Source organism: Delphinapterus leucas, chromosome 11 (assembly GCF_059928025.1).
Source record: "Delphinapterus leucas isolate spDelLeu-1000000601 "Yukka" chromosome 11, BTC_Dleu_Yukka2, whole genome shotgun sequence".
In the NCBI taxonomy this organism is placed as follows: Eukaryota; Metazoa; Chordata; class Mammalia; order Artiodactyla; family Monodontidae; genus Delphinapterus; species Delphinapterus leucas.
This window is the reverse complement of record NC_143139.1, coordinates 25,618,637-25,642,845: the sequence shown is the minus strand read 5'-3', so window position 1 is coordinate 25,642,845 and position 24,209 is coordinate 25,618,637. Positions and strand designations below refer to the sequence as shown.

At 38.3% G+C, this 24,209-nt stretch overlaps 1 protein-coding gene across 2 annotated transcripts in view; it reads left to right on the top strand.

Annotated features, from left to right (window-relative positions):
• Positions 1 to 17,746, top strand: part of IPO8 (importin 8) — a 70,580-nt gene extending 52,834 nt beyond the window's left edge. For both annotated transcript variants that reach the window (XM_022577873.3, XM_022577872.3), the window contains exons 21-25: positions 2,798 to 3,018; positions 5,291 to 5,496; positions 11,886 to 12,089; positions 14,542 to 14,658; positions 15,749 to 17,746. In XM_022577873.3, the coding sequence (XP_022433581.1) occupies positions 2,798 to 3,018; positions 5,291 to 5,496; positions 11,886 to 12,089; positions 14,542 to 14,658; positions 15,749 to 15,846 (846 nt within the window). In that variant the 3' untranslated portion in view covers positions 15,847 to 17,746. The remainder of the gene's footprint in view (positions 1 to 2,797; positions 3,019 to 5,290; positions 5,497 to 11,885; positions 12,090 to 14,541; positions 14,659 to 15,748) is intronic.
• Positions 17,747 to 24,209: the final 6,463 nt, after the last annotated feature.

The window sequence follows — 24,209 nt, the reverse complement described above, 5'->3', positions numbered from 1 at the left end:
ACTAGGGTGTACTCTTGGTGTACACACTTTATATGTTTGGACAAATGTATAATGATATGTATCTACCATTATAGTATCATGCAGACCAGTTTCACTACACTGCCCTAAAAACCCTCTGTATTCCACCTATTCATCCCATTCTCCCCTGAAACTTTGATTTTTAAAGTTTAATTTAAAAATGAACTTATATTAAGACCTTAGAATTTTATTTTACACAAATCATTTTTAAAAATTGAACTATAGTTGCTGTACAATATTGTATAAGTCACAGGTGTGCAATATAGTGATTCACAATTTTTAAAGGTTATACTCCATTTGTAGTTATTATAAAATATTGGTTATATTTCCCATGTTGTACAGTATATCCTTGTAGCTTATTTTATACCTAATAATTTGTACCTCTTACTCCTCTACCCCTATATTGCACCTCCCCCTTCCCTCTCCCTGCTGGTAACCCCTAGTTTGTTCTCTATATCTGTGAGTCTACTTCTTTTTTGTGATATTCACTAGTTTGTTGTATTTTTTAGATTCCACATGTAAGTGATATCATACAGTTTTTATCTTTCTCTGTCTGACTGATTTCACTTAGCATAATGCCCTCCAAGTCCATCCATGTTGCTGCAAATGGCAAAATTTCATTCTTTATTATAGCTGAGTAGTATTTCATTGTGTATATATACCACATCTTCTTTTTTTACATCTTTATTGGAGTATAATTGCTTTACAATGGTGTGTTAGTTTCTGCTTTATAACAAAGTGAATCAGTTACACATATACATATGTTCCCATATCTCTTCCCTCTTGCATCTCCCTCCCTCACACCCTCCCGATCCCACCCCTCCAGGCGGTCACAAAGCACCGAGCTGATCTCCCTGTGCTATTTGGCTGCTTCCCACTAGCTACCTTACGTTTGGTAGTGTATATATGTCCATGCCTCTCTCTCGCTTTGTCACAGCTTACCCTTCCCCCTCCCCATATCCTCAAGTCCATTCTCTAGTAGGTCTGTGTCTTTATTCCTGTCTTAGCCCTTGGTTCTTCATGACATTTTTTTTTCTTAAATTACATATATAGCATATGGTATTTGTCTTTCTCTTTCTGACTTACTTCACTCTGTATGACAGACTCTAGGTCTATCCACCTCATTACAAATAGCTCAATTTCGTTTCTTTCTATGGCTGAGTAATATTCCATTGTATATATGTGCCACATCTTTATCCATTCATCCGATGATGGACACTTAGGTTCTTTTCATCTCCGGACTATTGTAGATAGAGCTGCAATGAACATTTTGGTACATGACTCTTTTTGAATTATGGTTTTCTCGGGGTATATGCCCAGTAGTGGGATTGCTCGGTCATATGGTAGTTCTATTTGTAGTTTTTTAAGGAACCTCCATACTGTTCTCTATAGTGGCTGTACCAATTCACATTCCCACAAACAATGCAAGAGTGTTCCCTTTTTTCCACACCCTCTCCAGCATTTATTATTTCTAGATTTTTTGATGATGGCCATTCTGACTGGTGTGAGAACCACATCTTCTTTATCCATTCATCTGTTGATGGACACTTAGGTTGCTTTCATATCTTGGCAATTGTAAATAATGCTGCTATGAACATTGGGGCACATGTATCTTTTTGAATTAGTGTTTTTGTTTTTGTTTTTTGGATATATACCCAAGTGTGGAATTGCTGGGTCATATGGTATTAGTATTTTTAGTTTTTTGAGAAACCTCCATCTGTTTTCCACAGTTAGCCCATCCCTTTTAATTGAAAGTAACTGTTAGGAAATATTTCTAATAAAATTAAACAATATTGCACTTTAGAATTGGAGTCATAGGATTTTAATGTATGAAATCCACTATTTTTCTTCAGTCTTTTACTTATACCAACAGGAATTTTCTTTTTCAAAAATTTTATTGAGATATATTTGACATATAAAATTATCTTAATTCCAGGTATACAACATGATTCAGTATTTGTATATACAGTGAAATGATCATGACAATAAGTATAGTTAACATCCATCACCATACATAGTTAAAAAATTTTTTTTCTTGTGATGAGAGCTTTTAATGTCTACTCGTTCTTAGCAACTTTCAAATGTACAATACAGTATTCTTAAGTTTAGCCACCATGTCGTTCATTACATCCCTATGACTTTTTTAGGAATTTTTTTCTCAAGAGAATTTCTGATCACATCATGCTTATTTTTAGTCTCATTTTGTTTTTTACACTTGACCCTTGAACAATGCAGGAGTTAGAGGCGTTGACCCTCTGCACAGTCAGAAATCCATGTATAACTTACAGTTGGCCCTGTGTATACACGTTTTCTCCCTATCCGCAGATTCAACCAACTGTGGATAGTGTAGTACTGTAGTATTCACTATTGAAAAAACCCTGCATTTAAGTGGATCCATATAGTTCAAACCTGCGTTGTTCAAGGGTCAACTGTATTTCCAATATGATTTATCAAAGAAAAATTCCACCCTAGTCATTTTAACTCAAACATGGACGTGACTAAGTCTACATTTGGATTATTGCCATCATTTGAGTGTGGACTCTTGTAGAACAATCTTCAACTAAATGTAATCTTCACATAAAATGGAAGGAGACGTTTTGGCACTACTGTAGGACCTCTTTTTGGCCATTTAAGCTCTCTGGGTTTAATAATTCTAAAAATGATTTAAACAAGCAAACGTTTCACTGTCATTAAGAGTATCTGATTTATTGATAACACTTTACCAACATTCAGCTTTCTATAAAAGTTACTTGATTTCTCTTTTTCTTTTTTCCTCTAGTGCATTCCACTCTTTGTTCAACTTGTTTTGGAGAGATTAACCCGAGGAGTCAAAACTAGTGAGCTTCGTACTATGTGTCTTCAGGTTGCAATTGCTGCCTTGTACTACAACCCTGATTTGCTGCTACATACTTTAGAACGAATTCAGTTGCCTCACAACCCTGGACCTGTAACTGTACAGTTTATAAATCAGTGGATGAATGATACAGATTGTTTTCTTGGGTATGTATGTGTCTTTTCGATTTTACACTACATTTCTATTCTGGAAAGTTGACTTTTTAATATGTACATATAATAGCATATAAAGAAAGAATTTTTATATCTTAAGAATCATTATTATTTTTTATTTATTTTTGGCTGCTTCGCTGCTGCACGCAGGCTTTCTCTAGTTGCCGCAAGTGGGGGCTACTCTTCGTGGCAGTGCACGGGCTTCTCGTTGCAGTGGCCTCTCTCCTGGCAGAGCGTGGGCTCCAGGCTCGTGGGCCTCACCAGCCATGGCTCGCGGGCTCCAGAGCACAGGCTCAGTAGTTGTGGCGCACGGGTCCAGCTGCTCCGCGGCACATGGGATCATCCTGGACCAGGGCTCGAACCCACGTCCCCTCCACTGGCAGGTGGATTCCCAACCACTGGGCCACCAGGGAAGCCCTTTAAGAATTATTTTTAGTGCATTGTTAATATAATATTAAATTCTTAGAGAATTAAGAATGTGTTTCAGCACTATAATCTAGTGGAAAGAACGCAGGCTCTGAAAATTAGGTATAGCCATTCCCCGCTTGTTTTTGACTTAATGTGTATTGCTATATCTCTAGGCAACAAAAATTAAGTGTCCACTTGGGTTCCATGACTATTAAGTGTCTATGGGTAACAACATTCTAAATAGAGTCATGTTTCTAAGGAGAGTACTGGTCTGGTAAAGATATAAAGACTTCAGTGGAGCCCGTTTTCAAATGTGAGGTCAGAAGATTGTTAGTTGTAGTCCTGGTCCTACCCTGGTAGGAGAGTTTGGCTTTATGTGAAGCACTCTCCTAGCTTCCCAGCATAGGAAAAGTGAGATCCTAAGTAGTAGTTATAGGCCCACCTCAAGTGACCCAACACATATAAGTGACCCTGTTGTGCTAGAATTTGAGCTAAATTGCTGATTAATTTGTTCAAAACATTAGAAATAACTAGTGTTCTTTTTAAGTTTTGTAAGATATCATTTAGAAAAATTTACTGAGGGGAAAATAATTTCAACAGGAGTAGTTAGGACATTGCCAAGTGGTGGGGAGATGATGGAGGGGCTTGAATTAGGATGGTAGAAAAGGAATGGGGGAGCATATTTATAAGTTGCTATGTGTATTCTAATTTTTCCACTTGTAGGAGACTGGAATTTGTCCCTGATTTAGATTTCTTATTAAAGCTTTGAAAGGAAGAGCATACTTTAAAAAGAAATTGTGCTTAAAGTTATCTCTGACAAAGATTTAGAGAGTAGAGATTTAGTCATTCACAGTTATAGTTAGTAGCATCTATAAGCAATTTTCCAAAAATAGAAAATCTGTCTCAGGTATTGTATAGATTGGGCATGCTTGAATTGTGCTCCCTTGGATTCTTCAGAGCCCTACTCGATAATCATCTTCTGTACTATGATCCATTTGACACCTGGTGTACACTACTAGTTAGAGGCTACATGGATGAGAAAGTCACCAGTCCCTGTTACAGTATACTATACTTTGACATTAGTAACTTGAATCAATCAAGCAATGGAAATAATGAAGAATAATAGAAGCTAGTAATATATTTGTCATTGGGTTTGTTGTATATTACTCTCATTTTGAATCCCTGCCAGTGAATTTTTTGTTCATGCCTGCAATTTTAAGTGTTATACTAATATAGAAAATCTTTTAATTCTTAATATTTTTAGTTTTAAACAATTTAGAAGAAGCATTCATACAAAAATGTGTGTAATCTATATTGGTCAAACATTTTTCCTTCAGAATTAAATTTTCCTTATCCTGTTTTACAGAACAGGACATTTAATGATTTACTTATAGCTATTACATTCAGCTTACTAGATGCTGAGTTTGTGGAGGAACTTTTGGCACCTGGGGTTAGTATACAGTGCCAAGATACCTTGTAGACCAATCCAATGAAGACAAAGTCTAAGGGACTCCTCATTTTTTCCATTGGATAGGAATTTTATGCTATCGTATACAGGTATTCTTGTTTTAATAAAAGTTGTTACGCTAAGGCCCAGATACAGCATTTGTATTATCATAAATTGATATTACACAAGATTCCCCATATTAATTGCAGACTCCCATAGCTCTTTGATGATGATAATTGGTTTACAAAACTTGATTTACATAGGATTTCATATAGTACAAAATGGAGATACCTCTGTGTAACTCCAGTGAATGAACCTTAGAATACACCTTGGACATTTCTTTTTGTAATTTCTTCGGAATTTGTTCTCATTTCTCACGTGCACATTTTTTTTCGCCTTTATAATTTGTAGGCATCATGACCGGAAGATGTGTATAATAGGACTGAGTATTCTTTTGGAACTGCAAAATCGACCTCCTGGAGTAGATGCTGTGGTGGGACAGATTGTGCCCTCAATTCTTTTCCTTTTCCTTGGCCTAAAGCAGGTCTGTGCTACCAAACAACTGGTAAACCGGGAAGATCACTCAAAAGCAGAGAAAGCTGATATGGAAGAAAATGGTAAAGTGTTCTAATTGAAATGAATGCTAGAATTGATTGTGATTTGAGTATGTGTTTTCTTTGAGTTTTAGTCTATTTGGAAACATTAAACAAGTATACATTTCTTGGCCTGTTAACACGTTTAACAAATATTTTGGGTTTGTTTGACTTAATTATAGTAGTTCCTTCTTACCACAATTTTGGTTTCATGGTTTTAGTTGTCTAAAAATATTAAATGGAAAATTCTAGGAATAAACAATTCATAACTTTATTTATCTATTTATTATTGAAGTATAGTTGATTTACAATATTATGTTAGTTTCAGATGTACAACATACATAGTGATTCACTGTTTTTATAGATTATACTCTGTTTAAAGTTATTATAAAATGTTGGCTGTATTCTGTGTGCTGTACAATATATCCTTGTGCTTATTTATTTTATACTTAGTAGTTTGTACCTCTTAATATTCTACTCTGTTTTACCCCTCCCACTTCCCTCTCCCCAACGGTAACTACTAGTTTTTTCTCTGTATCTGTGAGTCTGTTTCTGTTTTGTTATATTCATTTGTTTCTTTTATTTCTTATATTCCACATATAAGTGTGACATACAGTATTTGTCTTTCTCTGACGTACTTCATTAAGCATAATATCCTCCAGGTCTATCCATGTGGTTGCAAATGGCAAGATTTCATTCTTTTTAATGGCTGAGTAATATTCCATCACATATCTCACCACATCTTCATTATCCATTCATTTGTTGATGGATATTTGGGTTGCTTCCTTATCTTGGTTGTTGTAAATAGTGCTGCTGTGAACTTTGGCGTGTGTGTATCATTTTGAATTAGTGTTTTTGTTTTCTTTGAATATATATCTAGCAGTGAAATTGCTGGATCATACTTTCAGTTTTTTGAGAAATCTTCATGTCGTTTTCCGTAGTGGCTGCACCAATTTACATCCCCACCAACAGTGTGCAAGGGTTCCCTTTTCTCCATATTCTTGCCAACATTTGTTATTTGTTGATAGCCATTCTTACTAAGAGGGGTGAGATGATATCTCATTGTGGTTTTGATTTACATATCTCTAATGATCAGCAATGTTGAACGTCTTTCATGTGCCTGTTGGCCATCTGTATGTCTTCTTTGGAAAAATGACTATTCAGGTCTTCTGCCCATTTTTTAATTGGGTCATTTAGTTTTTTGACATTGAGTTGTGTGAGCTGTTTATATATTTTGGATATTAACCCCTTATTGTAGCATATCATTTGCAAATATTTTCTCCCATTTATAGGTTGTCTTTTCATTTTGTTGATGGTTTCCTTTGCTGTGCAAAAGCGTTTAAATTTAATTAGGTCCCATTTGTTTATTTTTGCTTTAGTGTCCTTTGCCTTAGGAGACCCCCCCAAAAATACTGTTACAATTTATGTCAGAGTGTGTTCTGGGGCTTCCCTGGTGGCACAGTGGTTGAGAGTCCGCCTGCCAATGCAGGGGACATGGGTTTGTGCCCTGGTCTGGGAAGATCCCACGTGCCGCGGAGCAGCTGGGCCCGTGAGCCATGGCCACTGAGCATGCGCGTCCGGAGCCTGTGCTCTGCAACGGGAGAGGCCACAACAGTGAGATGCCCGCATATCGCAAAAAAAAAAAAAAAAAAAAAAGAGTGTTCTGCTTTTCTTCTAGGAGTTTTATGGTTTCTGGTTATACATTTAGGTCTTTAATCCATTTTGAGTTTATTTTTGTACATGGCATGAGAAAATGTTCTAATCTCATTCTTTTGCATGTAGCTGTCCAGTTTTCCCAGCACCACTTATTATTGAAGAAACTGATATTCCCCATTGTATATTCTTGCCTCCTTTGTCATAGATGAATCAACCCTAAACACAGGAGTTTACTTCTGGGCTGTCTATTCTGTTCCATTGATCTGTGTGTCTGTTTTTGTGCCAGTACTATACTGTTTTGATTACTGTAGCTTTGTAGCATAGTCTGAAATCAAGGAGCATGATACCTCCAGCTCTGTTCTCTTTTGTCAAGATTCCATTGGCAATTCAGGGTCTTTTGTGGTTCCATATAAATTTTAGGAAGATTTGTTCTAGTTCTGTGAAAGATATCATGGGTATTTTGATAGGCTTTAAATCTATGGATTGCTTTGGGTAGTATGGATTTTTTAAATGATATTCTTCCAGTCCATGAACATGGGATATCTTTCTATTTCTTTGTATCATCTTTCGTTTCCTTCATCATTGTTTTATAATTTTCAGAGTAGAGGTCTTTCACCTCCTTGGTTAAGTTTATTCCTAGATTTTTAATTCTTTTTGATGCAATTTTAAACAGGATTGTTTTCTTGCTTTCTCTTTCTGCAACTTTACTGAATTCATTTATTAGTTCTAAAAGCTTTTCAGTGGAGACTTTAGGGTTTTCTGTATATAGTATTTTGTCATCTGAAAATAGTGACAGTTTTACTTCCCTTCCAACTTGGATGCCTTTGATTTCTTTTTCTTGTCTGATGGCTGTGGCTGGAATTTCCAATAGTATGTTAAATAGAAGTGGCGAGAGTGCGTATCCTTATCTTTAGAGGAAAATCTTTTAGCTTTCACTGTTGCGTATGATGTTAACTGTAGGTTTGTCATAAATGGCCCTTATTATGTTGAGATATGTTCCCTCTATACCCACTTTGATGAGAGTTTTTGTCATGAATGGATGTTGAATTTGGTCAAATGCTTTTTCTGTAGCTCTTGTGATGATCATGTGATTTGTATCCTTTCTTTTTGTTTTTTTTTAATGTGGTGTATCACATTGATTGATTTGTGAATATTGAATCATCTTTGCACCCCTGGAATAAATCTCACTGGATCGTGGTGTATCATCCGTTTCTATAAATTATTGAGTTTGGTTTGCTAATATTCTCTTCAGGATTTTTGCATCTATATTCATCAGAGATATTGGCCTGTAACTTTCTTTTTTTGTAGTGTCTTTGTCTGCTTTTGGTGGCCTCATAGGATGAAATTGGGAGTGTTCTCTTCAGTTTTTTGGAGTAGTTTGAGAAGAATAGGTATTAGCTTTTCTTTATACATTTCATAGAGTTCTCATGTTAAACCGTCCAGTCCTGGACTTTTGTTTGCTGGGAGTCTTTTTATTATGAATTCAGTTTCACTGCTAGTGATCTCTTTATTCAGATTGTCTATATCTTCCTGATTGGGTCTTGGAAGATTGTATGTTTCTAAAAATGTTTCCATTCCTTCTAGGTTGTCTAATTTGTTGGCATATAAATATTTGTAGTATTCACTTATGATTTTTTGGTATCCCTGTGATATCAGTTGTAATTTCTCCTCTTTCATTTCTTGTTTTATTTATTTGGGCCCTCTCTCTCTTTTTTTTTTTTTTTTTTTTTTGCGGTACGCGGGCCTCTCACTGCTGCGGCCTCTCCCGCCGCGGAGCACAGGCTCTGGACACGCAGGCTCAGCGGCCATGGCCCATGGGCCCAGCCGCTCCATGGCATGTGGGATCTTCCCAGACCGGGGCACGAACCCGTGTCCCCTGCATCGGCAGGCAGACTCTCAACCACTGCACCACCAGGGAAGCCCTTATTTTGCATTTTTTTAAAAACATCTTTATTGGAGTATAATTGCTAAACAATGGTGTGTTAGTTTCTGCTTTATAACAAAGTGAATCAGTTATACATATACATATGTTCCCATATCTCTTCCCTCTTGCGTCTCCCTCCCTCACACCCTCCCGATCCCACCCCTCCAGGCGGTCACAAAGCACCGAGCTGATCTCCCTGTGCTATGCGACTGCTTCCCACTAGCTATTTTACGTTTGGTAGTGTATATATGTCCATGCCACTCTCTCACTTTGTCCCAGCTTACCCTTCCCCCTCCCTGTATCCTCAAGTCCATTCTCTAGTAGGTCTGCATCTTTATTCCCGTCTTGCCCCTAGGTTCTTCATGACCTTTTTTTTTTTTTTTTAGATTCCATATATATGTGTTAGCATACGGTATTTGTTTTTCTCTTTCTCACTTACTTCACTCTGAATGACAGTCTCTAGGTCCATCCACCTCATTACAGATAACTCAGTTTTGTTCCTTTTTATGGCTGAGTAATATTCCACTGTATATATGTGCCACATCTTCTTTATCCATTCATCTGTTGATGGACGCTTAGGTTGCTTCCATGGCCTGGCTATTGTAAATAGAGCTGCAATGAACATTTTGGTACATGACTCCTTTTGAATTATGGTTTTCTCAGCATATATGCCCAATAGTGGGATTGCTGGGTCATATGGTAGTTCTATTTGTAGTTTTTTAAGCAACCTCCATACTGTTCTCCATAGTGGCTGTATTAATTTACATTCCCACCAACAGTGCAAGAGTGATCCCTTTTCTCCACACCCTCTCTAGCATTTATTGTTTGTAGATTTTTTGATGATGGCCATTCTGACCAGTGTGAGATACCTCATTGTAGTTTTGATTTGCATTTCTCTAATGATTAATTATGTTGAGCATTCTTTCATGTGTTTGTTGGCAATCTGTATATCTTTTTTGGAGGAATGTCTATTTAGGTCTTCTGCCCATTTTTGGACTGGGTTGTTTGTTTTTTGATTCTCTTGTTTCTTGAGGTAGGCCTGAATTGCTATAAACTTCCCTATTAGAACTGCTTTTGCTGTGTCCTGTAGATTTCAGAAAGTTCTGTTTTTATTTTCATTTGTCTCAAGGTATTTTCTGATTTCCTCTTTAATTTCTTCATTCATCCATTGGTGTTTTAGTAGCATGTTGTTTAGTCTCCATATGTTTATGTGTTTCCCATTTTTCTACCTGTAATTGATTTCTAGTTTCATACTGCTGTGGTCAGAAAAAGTGCTTAATATAATTTCTTTCCCCTTAAATTTGTTGAGACTTGTTTTGTGGCCTAGCATGTGTTGTCTCCTGGAGAATGTTCCATGTTCACTTGAAAGAATGTGTATTCTGCCATTTTGGGATGTAATGTCCTGTAGATACCTATTAAGTCCAACTGGTCTAATGTGTCATTTAAGACAACTGTTTCCTTATTGATTTTCTGTCTGGATGGTCTGTCCAGTGATGTAAGTGGGTTAAAGTTTCCTCCTATTATTGTATTATTGTCAATTGCTCCCTTTATGCCTGTTAATATTTGTTTTATATATTTGGATGCATATATGTTAACAAATGTTATATTCTCTTCTTGTATCGATCCTTTTATCATTATATAATGCCCTTTTTTGTCTTTTGTTATAGCCTTTGTTTTAAAGTCTACTTTATCTGATATGCATATTGCTACCCCTTCTTTCTTGTTTCCATTGCATGAAATATATTTTTCCATCCCCTCACTTTCAGTCTGTGTGTGTCTTTAGCTCTGAAGTGAGTCTCTTGTAATTGTTTATTTTGCTAAATATATGCAGACAATCACAGAATTTTTTTCAGTATGTTGCATTCTTTATAATTTCTCGCTTTGCTAATGGGTTATAATTATTATGACTTGAGGGAAATTTTCTAGTAATTTCCCAGACTTTCTTGTTGAATTTCCTACTGAGGTGTAGGATGATTAACCAGTGAAGGTTTCTCTTCCTGTCTTTGTTATTCTACATATTATATATATATATATATATATATTTTTTTTTTTTTTCCATGTATGTGGTCAAAACTATGGTTTCTTGCATTATCCCTAAAACTACCTTGCAGTTGAATCCAGGTGCTTCAGTATGGTGTGTTTTATAGAACTAGGTTTAGATTAATATTGCCTGGTTTAGGTTTACTCCAGGTTTCTCCTCTTAGGTTGATTTCGTTCTGCATTTACTGTCTTCCGGTTATTTATAATACTGGACTAACTGCTTGGAACAGACCAGCCCTGAAAATAGAAACTGAACCTATGGGGATATACAATTCAGCTTTCAATTTTTTTAACCCACATATAGCTAATTATTTTTCCTCTGTATTTCTATATTTTTCTGTTTCTATTAGCAGAAATGACCTCTTCATTTGAGCATTTCCGAGCAGTTCATAATCAACTTAGTTAATTGCTAAGAGACTCAAATTCTCAGTGGTAGGTCATTGTTATTTAAAACACATGCACTAAATACATAATCATTTTATGTCTTTTTTGACAAAAAAGTTAACTTGGGAATCTGTGGCTAAATAGTATATATTAATGGATGTGAAGCAGCCATAGTAAAACAGTAATAATGTTCATCTTTAGAGATAGAAATTGTTTTGAGTGAGGAGGATAAAGTCATTTTCAGTTTAGCAACTACAGTAAAGATAAGGTTTATTTTTATAACTTTACATAAAATTATGTGGTCATTTTTCCATTTCTGGAATGTCATTTATTATTTTTATTTTCTTTATGGAATTTATATTTTGTCCTTATGTGTTTGATTCCTTTTAAATAAATAATGGATTCACAGAAGAGATTTCAAGCGATGAAGAGGAGACGAATGTAACTGCTCAAGCAATGCAGTCAAATAATGGAAGAGGTGAAGATGAGGAGGAAGATGATGATGACTGGGATGAAGAAGTATTGGAAGAAACTGCCCTTGAGGGATTCAGCACTCCACTGGACCTTGACAATAGTGTGGATGAATATCAATTTTTTACACAAGCCCTGCTGAGTATGTTGTTACTCCCTGAATCTTCAGATATGTTTTTCATTTCCATCTATTAGAAGTTGTTTTGGGATCTTCCCCCAAGTTGGTTTAGATTCCCTTTAAATTTTTAATTTATTTTTAATTATAGAAATCCCCAAACATACACAAAATGAGAGCAAATAGCATAATGAAACATCCATCACCCAATCCCAGCAACCTTAATCGTTGTAAAGTGGCAGGGTGAGGCTGCAGGGTATCCTCACAAAAGTAATTACAGGCAAGAGTATCTGCATATATTGTTCATCCTCTAGATATGAATGGATAAGGATTTTTGCAGAATGAAGTATCTCACATATGTTCCTTAAAAATTGTGGCCATATTGGGGCTTCCCTGGTGGCGCAGTGGTTGAGAGTCCGCCTGCCGATGCAGGGGACACGGGTTCGTGCCCCGGTCTGGGAGGATCCCACGTGCCGCGGAGCGGCTGGGCCCGTGGGCCATGGCCGCTGGGCCTGCACGTCCGGAGCCTGTGCTTCGCAACGGGAGAGGCCACAACAGTGAGAAGCCCGCATACTGCAAAAAAAAATAAAAATAAAAATTGTGGCCATAAACTTATTAGCAATTCAGAATCCCCATGTGAATGAACAGAGTCCAATAGAGAGTAGATTTTTACTACATAAGCAATTTACCAATTTGTACAGCAAAGGACACTAGAAACTCAAAGATTGGGAGAAAATATTTGTCATGTACATGTCATAGGCTTAAGACCCACAGATTACAAAGGCCTTCTATAAATGAATAAGACCAATAACCCAGTAGAAGAATGAAAGATATAAATGGAAAACTTAAAGAATTAAAAATAAATAATAAGCCAATGAAAGCATTTAGAAAATTATTATAAATAAATTATAATGAAAAAATCCCACTAAATAGGTTGTTTTATAGTTACATCATATTTCTCTGGTAATACCATAATTTAGCTTATTTCCACTGATGGACATATAAGATATTTCCAGGGTTTTTCTTTTTTACAAGCAATATTAAATTGAACATCCTTGTGTATAAAATATTGTTACTAACAAGGCAATGGTAGTGTAATATATTGACATTATTTAGTATGCCAATGTATTGGCTGTTACAAATACCATTAATGAACCACCTCTATGATTTATTGAAATTCAGCCGGAACAAGAGGCAGAGAGTACAGGGAATGATATTCCAAAGCATGAGGAAGATAAGAGTGTAAATGTGGAGACTGGAATGTGGAGGGTACGCTCTAAGGCAGTTACTTCCAGACCTGGTGTGCATCATAGGCAACAAAGAAGCTCTTAGGTCTTGAGTAGGATCTCAGCATATGTATTTTGAAAATGCTCCTCAAGAGATAGGCAGCCAGCTTTGGCTCAGTCAGCATATAGGGACCACTGCTTAAAGTCTCTGTGAAGTAGTAAAATTGTACCAGCCTTGAAATCTGGTGGGTTTTTTTTTTCCTTTTTCTTTTTGGCCGTGCAGCATGCGGGATCTTATTTCCCTGACCAGGAATCGAACCTGTGCCCCCTGCAATGGAAGCAGGGGTCTTAACCACTGGACCGCCAGGGAAGTCCCCCAGTCTTGAATTCTGGACTGAGATTGTCTTTATCCCATTTCCCATTAGAGTGTTTTTGAATGTTTTTCTGTAAAGAGGTGACCTTGGGGATATGATAATTTCCTTCAGGGGTATTATCTGATGATGTCCAAAAAGAACTGAAGGGGGCTAGACTTGGGAACCAAGCGTTAGGAAATTACTTTATTGATTTAGGAGTAATAGGGCCCTGGAGTGGGAGGATGGCATTTGATGGGACAAAGCGTATCAGTGAAAGACATCAAGAAAGCAGCACAGAATTGGATGTGGAGAGAGCATGATTAAAGATGTTAGGCATTTACAGTGGTTGACTAGGAGACTGATAGAACTAGTGATGGAAATGGGAGATAAGGAGGGTTTGGGAGGTAAAATGTTAAGTTTGGTTACAGTTGTACTGAGTTTGAGGTGAGCTATCCAAAGTAAAAGACCAGGAGGCTTAGGGAACAGTTTTGCCTAAAGGTACAAATTTGAGTTTTTGGCATAGAAGTGATGCTGAAGGAGCAGGTAGCATAAGAATTCCTGAGGAAAATGTTAACAAGTGAGTAAGGTGTTTCCCAAGATCTGGATTTTAGGCAGCATTCATAGTTCGTAAAAACCCAGGAAGAAGAGGAGATGGGGAGGGAGCAGAGAACTAGGCAAAACAGATTTGTGATGTCCCAACCTTTCTTTATAGCCCCACGTAGGTCGAGTACTAAAGTGAGTACTCAGGAGTAATCCTTTGTTGGAATAAGTTTTATCACCTATTGTCTGTGATCATTTCATTGTAATCTGATTGTGTTATTAGTTATCCTCTGAAATAATAATTGTCATTGGACTCCTTTATTTTTCCTTCTCCCTCAACACACCCCCAAAATACAACAGCTGTGCAGAATCGGGATGCTGCCTGGTACCAGCTGCTGATGGCACCGCTCAGTGAGGATCAGAGGAGGGCGCTACAGGAGGTGTACACACTGGCCGAGCACCGAAGGACGGTAGCAGGTCAGCCAGCATGATTTCTAGATCGGAGTGCATGTGTCAGAGTGCCCGTATTCAGCTTTTATTTTACGAGCCTGGTAGCACCTAAATACTGTTCTAAAAATTGTTAGAGGCCAACCTTTCAAGATAATAAGGAATTATCATTATTGTATGATCTTTTTAATCATCCATGATATATTAGCTCTGTGAACCACCATGTGTTAATGTGTCTTTAGTGGTGTTCTTATTCACGCCCTTATCCTATTTTGGAGCCAAAGGTAAGATGTAAAGGTTGGGATGAATCTTGCTGAGGGAGAGTTAATCAGCTGGGTCACCCACCTAAACATCTAAACAACAGATGGGTCAAAAGCATTTTATGAATTCTTGCAGGGAGCTTGTATTCCTAGAAATTGAAATACTCTCCATTTCTATTTGTTGGGCTTTATGTGTTGGTGATTCTCGTTGATTTTCAGTTTTTGAGCTGGAGAAATTATTTTACACAGACGTTGTTATGGTCACTCCTAGAAATTAATGGAAGATTTTGTAATTACAAAAGTATTTTAGTGGGGAACATCATGGAATAGGAATCTAGAGTTTAGAACCCAGGTTCTTCTGCTTGAATTTAGGCTTTAAGTCCTGTACAGATTCTGTATCGGCCCTCCTGATGTGAGAAGTCAGTGCCCTTTCAGCAATAAACACTAGCTTTGAGCCTTGTTTTTATTTTGCTCAGTTTTAGCAAATAGTCTGTCCAAGATAGAAAATATAACTACAGTCTTCCTCCGGTATCTGTGTGGGGGGGATTGTTTCCCTGACCTGCCTTGGATACCAAAATCTGAGGATGCTCATGTCCCCTGTTAAAATGGTGTGGTGCAGTGGGCCCTCTGTATCTGTGTGTTCGTATCTCCTGGTTCCGCATCCCCAGACACCAAGACGATGGTACTTACTGACACGGGTTTATTAAAGGCTAATGTTAAGTTGGGCAGAATAATTAATACCACGATTCACATTCCTTCACAGTACTAACTCTAAAGAATCTGGCCCCTTTGAGGTTATTTCCAACTTTGTCACCTTAAATACTCCTCTCTTTTCCCCCCTTTCTCTTGGCAAATGTTAGAGGCAAAGAAGAAGATTGAACAACAGGGAGGCTTCACCTTTGAAAACAAAGGAGTCCTCTCTGCATTTAACTTTGGGACTATGCCCACCAACAACTGAAAGAAGGAAGATCAACCGACCAAATGTCATCGCTACGTGGTACGTCAGCCGGAAGGAGAGGGTCAAGGGGAGCCGGGGCTACTCTTTGTGCCACCTGCTGTGCCAGTTACTGCCTGGCGTCCGGCATCACCTTTCTCCACCCCTGCATCCCCTTTGACCTTTCTCACCCTGAAATATATATTTTAAGCAGCTACTGTAATGTATGAAATTAAAGAACAACAAAATCATTGGACTGCAAAGGACAAAGCATATGCTCCAAAGGATGAATGACCAAGGTGGTTTTAGAGGATTGGATGGAATTGCACGTCTCAGGTTTTGCCATGCAGAATCAATGGATTTATGCGAATAACAGTGCCTTCTGTTGTACATGAATTATCTGAAAAAATTTTTTTGGAGTGCATTGCAATTTTTTTTAAGGCATAAAACATATTTCTAGATAAATGTAAACCTTGGCTATATGTTGACTTATTCTGCATTTCACTATGTGAATTTACTGTTAGGACGTTAGCTACAAGTCACTCTGGTTTCAAAATCATCACTGCTCCCCTTGCTCTCCACTGCTGCTGGGGGTTTTCTTCAGGGGTTGTACAATATGCACTGGCTCTGGTTTTTCATAAGGTGTTTTTTTCCTAAAGATGTGGCTTTCCTAAGAAGTGTCTTACTCTCTCTTCCATCATATTTTTCAGCCCTGAAAGGGGTGGTATTTCTTTTGAGTCAGCCTATATGAATATCGATTTCATTCATAACCTATTAAGTTCAGGACTCAAAAATTTCTTGGCACCGAGTGGCAGGGACTCTTTTCATCACTGGAATTAACAATCAGTCCAAGTATATTCTGAATCATTCACTTAATTATGCAATTAATTGACAGTTATACTAAAGCACATTGGACTTCTATGAGAAAGGTGCTACATAAGCACACTGTCTTTCTGGATGGGGGCTTGCATTTTCAGTAACTTATCATTCCAGCTGTGTTGGACCCGGGTCCAAAACATTTTGTAACAATATTTTTTATCTAGGAAAAAGACCCAAGTAAATCTTACTTCTTGCTTTCTCACACATCTGAATTTTCTCCTATCTAATCTGTCCTAGTTTTTATTATAGCTCAGTTTGGCTTCTTATATTTTTCAAGGGTTGGGGATATCAGTCAGCTGCACTCTGACATGGTAATGATGCAAGATATCCCATGATAAATATCGCAGATGGAGGTTACAGCTGTTTTTCTGAACTGATTCAACACCAGAACATGGGCCACAGTGTTTTCATTCAGTAAAGCAAAAGTGAATTTTCAGAATTTAATATATTTCTGGGTATGATACAGTTGTCCGTTTTTGTGAAATGTTTGCGGCTTATATTTTCCATCAGTCACTGGAGGAATTTTCTCCAGGTGCTTTCTATATTACCATCCCTTGTTAATATGAACTCTTTTTAGAATTTTAGGTTATTTAAGTAGTTTTTTACAGAAGTAGCCCAAGAAGCCATGAGTTTCAGAGTTAAATGATCCCCTGCTTTCTTCTGGCCCCTCTTCCCAAGGCATTGATGCTGAATGTGCCAGCTGGCGGTTAGAAGAGAAAGATGGCGTGGGGGAGACTGTAGACATCGTAAGCTTTGAAGCTCTTCTTTTTCTCCTCATGTCCCAAATGGTTTAATTTTAACATAAGTAACATGCCTTCACACTGGACTGTAAAAGGCATGTGATTTTATTTTTGTGATGTATTGTATTCTGCAGTATTAAAGGGAAAGAAGTGTTAATGTGTATCATCCTATCTTGTTTTTGAAGCCAGGGTAGTTGTACAGTTTTGTTACCAGCAGTGCTAACCTGAATGTGATATGATTACCTTGGAAAGGCAGGAACTCATATGAATGTACTGTAAAATAAAATGCGGACTGATTCCTAGGATCTTGAACTCCTCTGTGTGAAATGTTTTCTGAAATGTGGAGGTGCTAAAGCAGGTGATAAAAACCCATCAGTGTGTGTTTTCCTGACTCCTGGGGACCTGGAGCAAGGTGACCATAGGTCTGGGAGGGTAGCAAGGGCTCATCAGGAACAGTTAAAGACTGGGGAGTGGTTGGGGGCTAGAGCTCCCAATGAAGGTGTCCAAATAAGAGCTGCAGAAGCTCTGAAAAAGCAAGGTCATTCAACCACATCAGGACCTTGAAGGAAAGGAAAAAATGCCTGAGGTGGAGCCATTTTCTGATGGGCTGCCATCAAATTAGGAGTGGAATGGTAAGCGCCGGCCTTTTGATTCTCAAATGTTTACCTAGCATGAAAATAAGCTCCTCCTTCCCACCTCTAATTTATGTTAAGACCACACTGAACCAGTTAATTGTTAATCAGTGAAAATTCTAAAGAAAGAAAACAATGAAATTATGTCATTTATTTAATAGAGTGAATTACAGTGCAGTTTTCTATTCAGCAGGGGAGACTGAAAATTGTAATAAATTTATGGAGGAAATCAAGGAAAACTTGGCCATGTGATCAGAGACCACCAGCATTTGTATGTATGTATACATGTGTGTATGCATGTGTTTTATCTATAAACAAAATCATTTCAGATAAGCCTTAAATGGTAAGCCTTCCTGTCCCCGTTTCACTCTCTCCATCGAGATCAGTGTACAAGTGGGTTGGAAACTTCTCACACAGTCCACTTGTGAGTAAGGCCACAAAATCAATGAAAAAAAGGTTGGACTATGTTTTTAAGAAGAAGCATAAACGGCGCAACTGTGGCTGATCCTGTAGAGGTGTGTATGCAACAGAACTTTGAGTGTCTGGGCAGCAGGAGAGTCTGGGGCAGACAGCAGTGCTCGCGGAGGGAGGAGAGGTGTACAAGGCTCTGACATCAATTGGGGAGGTGAGTGAATGCACATGCTCCCTGCAGGGTACCTGAGAGGAAGTTCACCTTGGAGATCACCTAATTTGAAAAAAAGATTTCACAAGTGCACGGGGGTCTCTCAAGAGCTAGGAGTTGGCTGCTTCCCAGAGTGTTTGGAGTATGCCTGGAGCTGAGAGCAACTCAGGCAGGAGTGACCTTATGGAGACTTTTTTCCCAAAAGGCTTCCTTGGGCATGAAGGGAAAACCTGGGGAGGATGAGAACTACCCAGCAAGGCCTCCTGGGCACCTGTGTCCCCCACAGAGCTCTTAGTTAAGAGTGACACACCATTCTCACTGCCTAGTGAGTGAGGACAGTCCCCTCACTTCTCCCCCTTTGCAGTCATTCTCTCCTGCTGCAGCTTGACCCTCACCCCTTACCTCTTATGCCCACCTTTCTGCCCTTACCTAGGCACAAGATAGAATGATTTTTCAAAATGCAAATCTTGGTTGTATCACTAACCTGAGAGATTAAGACCTCTCAGCGGCTCTTAGGATGCAGATAAAATCATTAATGTGGCCCCAAAGCCCCTGAGTGATTGGCTCTACCTCAACTCTCTCATCCTTTTCTCACTGCCTTCTTCCTCCAATTCACTGGGTTCTTCTCCCTCCAGGCTCACTGATGCTCTTTTCTCCTCTTCCCTTCTGTCCTTTACCTGATAAATTCCTCTTCATCTTCACTTTGGAACATAAATATTACTTCCTTATGGAAGCCTTTCTGCTCCAAGGGCCCGTAAGTCAACTTTGAATCATGTATTCCACTTACAATCAAATAATGTGCAATATAAGCTGTTAGAGCCAAATCTGTGTCCTCCTCACTCCTGAAACCCCAGCACCTAGTAGAGTGTTTTGCTTACAGTGGGTTTATCATTGGTACCAGGGCCCCCCAAAGAAGACTCTGGTAATAACTACATTGGAGAATTCAGGAGGACTCAATATATCCCACCTAAAATCTAATTATTTACTTTCCTGGCTACAGTCAAAACAAATATTTTATTTTTATTTATTTTATTTTTTTTTGCTGTACGCGGGCCTCTCACTGTTGTGGCCTCTCCCGTTGCGGAGCACAGGCTCCAGACGTGCAGGCTCAGTGGCCATGGCTCACGGGCCCAGTCACTCTGCGGCATGTGGGATTTTCCCGGACCGGGGCACGAACCCGTGTCCCTTGCATTGGCAGACAGACTCTCAACCACTGCGCCACCAGGGAAGCCCCAAACAAATATTTAAAGGAGGCCAATAATTTGATCTCCCCTTTAAGTATTTGCTTATTTTGCTCTATTTATTTGGTGGAGTTGGGGAGAAACTGATTTTTTATTAATAAAAATCATATACTTCTATTTTCAAAATAAGAAACTTTATGCATTTATTACAGTTTTCCAAGCCAAATAACCTAATATTGGTCATTCCCAATAACCAAAACTACAAATTCAATTTCCTAATTTTTAGCTCCCCGCAGCTGCTGATGTCAGACACCTCAGCTAGGTGGTGCCAGGATTGGGGGCATTTTCACATAAATTAGAATGTTCGACATTGGTAGATGCCAGCAAGAAGTATTTAATTTTTCATGAGGGTGTTGTCTACTTTGGTGGGAACAAGACTAGTGTTCATTTCCTAGTTAAAGGAGGAGTTGTATTTGGAAAGGTTCATTGCCTGGTACCATGTTTCCCGTGTGTCCCAGTGAGGTTTCAGCCCTCCTTACAGCGGGTGCTCCAGGCCACTCCCTCTGGCCAGCCCCTTCGTGGGGTTGTGGTTGGGCACTATCGCCAGAGATTCTCTGAAGGTAGAGACAAGTTAAATAAGCAGATTGTTTACTTTCTCATTGTGCCTGCTTCTGACAGGCCTTCAAGCTCTCTTTTCAACCAAGATTTGAAGAATATGGTACAGCCTAAACCTTGGATCTAGAGTTGTGTGACTCCAGTTGGATTCTTCTTTGCTTGTGGTAGCCAGCCTGCGTGATGACCCCCAATGAACTTTGATATCCCTTGGGTTGTTCCTTCTCACACTGTCCCATGGTTGGACTGTGAGAACAATGGCATGTAGGAGTTACGGTATGTCACTTCCAAGATTAGGTTATGAAAATCTGTGACTTACATCTTGGGTGTGTTTTCTCTCTCCCTCCTCCTCTCTCCATGTGCTCTGGTGGGAACCATGTCATGAGCAGCCCAACGGTGAGGACCACATGGTGAGGAACTGAAGCCTCCTGCCAGGAGACACATGCGTTAATTAGGAAGCAGATGCTTCAAATTTGTCAAGTCTTCCGAGGCCACAGGCCTAGCTGGCAGCTTGACTATAACCTCATGAGGGACCCTAAATCATAATCATCCAAGTAAGCTACTCCTGGATTCCTGACTCTCAGAAACTGTGAGACAATAAACAGTTGTTGTTTTTAGCTGCTAAGTCTGGTGACAATTTGTTATGGTGCTGTAGATAACTAACACACTGTTTACAAAAACTCTCCTATACTTTGTACTATGAATAAATAATATACCCTGGATTGGCAGGAAATAGAATGCTGACACCTGATATGAGGCAGAACTAGGTAATCTCCAAGATTTCTCCCCACCCCAAGATTCTACAATAGGTTGAAACTGAAGACTGCCTATGATACCCAAATTTCCCTAAAATAGTCTAGATTTTCTACTTTCAAGCTAAGCTATATCTAAAAACAGATGTGACAAAATCTGTAGCTCAGATTCAGTTTACGTCGTGTTTATAGATGTTAGGCATTTGTTCTCAAGTATTACCATTTATCTTAATTTTTAGTCAGCTTTATCTTTTAACATGCAAAACTTTCTATAAATGAAAAGGCATGGTGTAATTTATAGGCTATATTTTAATTGTCATAAAGCACCATTTGAAACCATGGCTGAATTAATTTTTGACATATTCAGGCATTATCCTGAGTTACACTGACTCAGTGGGTCAGCTCTACCGAACTCATGAAATGAGCCTGCTAGAAGAACTGCTGCAGGATGACTTGGATTTTAAAATTTTCAATATTTTAGGGAACAAAAGTATTAGAAGTGTTTCTTCCTTTGGAAGCTGAAAGCTTGATAGCAGTTCAAGAACAACTTGGAAATACCAATCGTTTGGTTATCTTTATTTTTGTTTCCAAAATTGCAGATGAACTTTGTGGCCTGGGACTCTCAGAAAACTGCCAATTTCTGTTTTTATTTTTTTTGAAAATCAAAGTAAAAGGAGGAACAGTAAATGACTATATTTTTGGTTTTAGAAATTATGCCAAAGTGTCATAGTAATATCTCATCAAAGAACAGTTTCACATTCCCCATTTGTTAATGGACTTAGCCATTAACACAATAATTTCTGTTTTACAGAATATTTATTGTTGTAAGTATTATTACTATTATTAGATATTACTAATTAATTGATAGCCAAAGTTGCTCAGGCAGGAGAAGGGTAATTTTTTACACAACATAAGTTTAGAAAATCTGAGTCTCTGCATTTAGCTCCTGATTTTCACACTGGCCTGTTAGGAGTTTCTTTATCTGTAGAACAGGGTAGAGGGAGGCCTGGCTGCCTTGGGAAATTTTGTCCTCATAACATGAGTCTGATATTTTATAAAAGGAGAATTGTCTCTATTCTTAGTTAAAAAAAAATTTTTACCTTGTAATTCAGAATTAGAAACAGAAAGGAAAAAGAGGGAACTATGTAGAAATTATTTTATACTTCATTTTAAAAACCAAGTTATATTGTTTTCTATTTGCAAAATGCTATATTCTTCAAAGGTAATATGGTTCTTGAAAAATAGTACAGCTGTGCCTCATATCACGCTATAAAAATTTTAGGAAACTACAATCATAGAGGAGCTAAAAGACAAGACACTTAGTAGATGCCTCTTTAAGGAGCAAAAACAAGTTGAAATTTTGAAAGTAGTTAACTGAGAAACTGCTGACTGGTTCTGGGGGTGGAGGTGGCCATAACTGTGATTTTTGATTAGGTTTTTATGTTCCTAAACCTCTATCATCTCTTGTTGTGAATATAATTTTTCCCCCCTTCTGCTAGGCTATGAAGAGAAAAAGGAATTTTGAAGGGCAAGTGGTCCTTGCCCCTGAGAGAGGGGGGGAAGCTAAGAGTTGCGAGAACTCCAGGAAATTCATATGGTTGCAGGATGGCAGCTGGGAGGTCGGGATGGGGGATCTTGACTATTTCCTCTGCTCCTAGTTCTAAGATGCACTTAGGGAAAACTCTGTATAGATCTTTTCCTTACCTAGCCCCTCTATGTATTTGTTTGTTTCTCTTGATAATTAGTCATATGGTTCTTATCTTTGCATGCTGAGTAATTCTTATTTAATACTGGAAATTGTGTAAAAAAAAAAAATAGAGGCCTGGGAATTCCCTGGCAGTCCAGTGGTTAGGACTCCATGCTTCCACTGCAAGGGGCACGGTTTGATCCCTGGTCAGGGAACTAAGATCCTGCAAGGCCAAAAAAAAGAAAAAGAAAAAGAAAAAGAAAAAAGAGCCTCCATATGATGATGACTTTCAATGGAGAAAGTTCAAAATTTTCTTTAAGATAACAGAGTGGAAGAAGGGGGAACTCATTGTAATACAATCAGAGACTGGTCTGGGTTGAGGTTAGATTGCAGTTTGGGTAAGATTCAGTCTACTGCTTGTTTGCCCTGTACCTAGGGCTTGGCCCTTCAGAGTTTCAGTTAAGAGATCAGTAGGTCTGGGTCTCCTTAGTGCCAAGAACTATGGGAATTTCTGCCCTGCTTTTCAGTGGCTTTCAGCTTAGCTCTCTCATCTCCCACCATTGCACATCTCTAGAATTAGCTGAATGCCTTGATGGGGGAGACCAGATATAAGGTCTCCAACTTTGGCATTCCAGTCCTGAATGCCCACCCAAAGCTGTTTCTCTGTCTACCCAGCAGAGACCTGTCTGGACCTAGCTCAGATCCTCAGTCTTCAGCCTATGCTCAGAACTGGCAAATACCTCTTGGAATAGTCAACTGCCAATTCTCAGCAACTTTACAAATGTTCTGTCTCTCAACCTCTGGAATTTTAGTCCCTCTAGTAGTTTGCTTTTGCAGCTCTCTGATACCTTAGTAAACACAATTTAAAAAGTTTATCTGGATTTTGTAGCTGTCAGTGGGAGCATTTTCCTGCCATGAATTCCATCATATCCAGAAGCAGAAATATACCTTTTTTTTTGTGCATTTGATCTGACCTGGACTGAGAGAAATGAAGTGTTCTGCTACTGTTTGCACCTATTTCTCCTTGTGCCTCCTATAATTTCTGCTTTTATCAATATTGTTGCTACATTGTTTAGTACAGAGGTATTCAGAGCTGTTACATCTTCATTTTGGTTTGTATGCTTTGACACTATAAAGTGCCTTTATTATTGCTTTTTGGCCTGATTTCTACCTTCTCTAATATTTTATTACAACAGCCACTTTCTTTTTGTTTTGCTTTTTCCTGGTATGTCTTTGTTCATCTTTTTATTTTTAACTTTTCTGAATAATTTTGTTTTCAGTG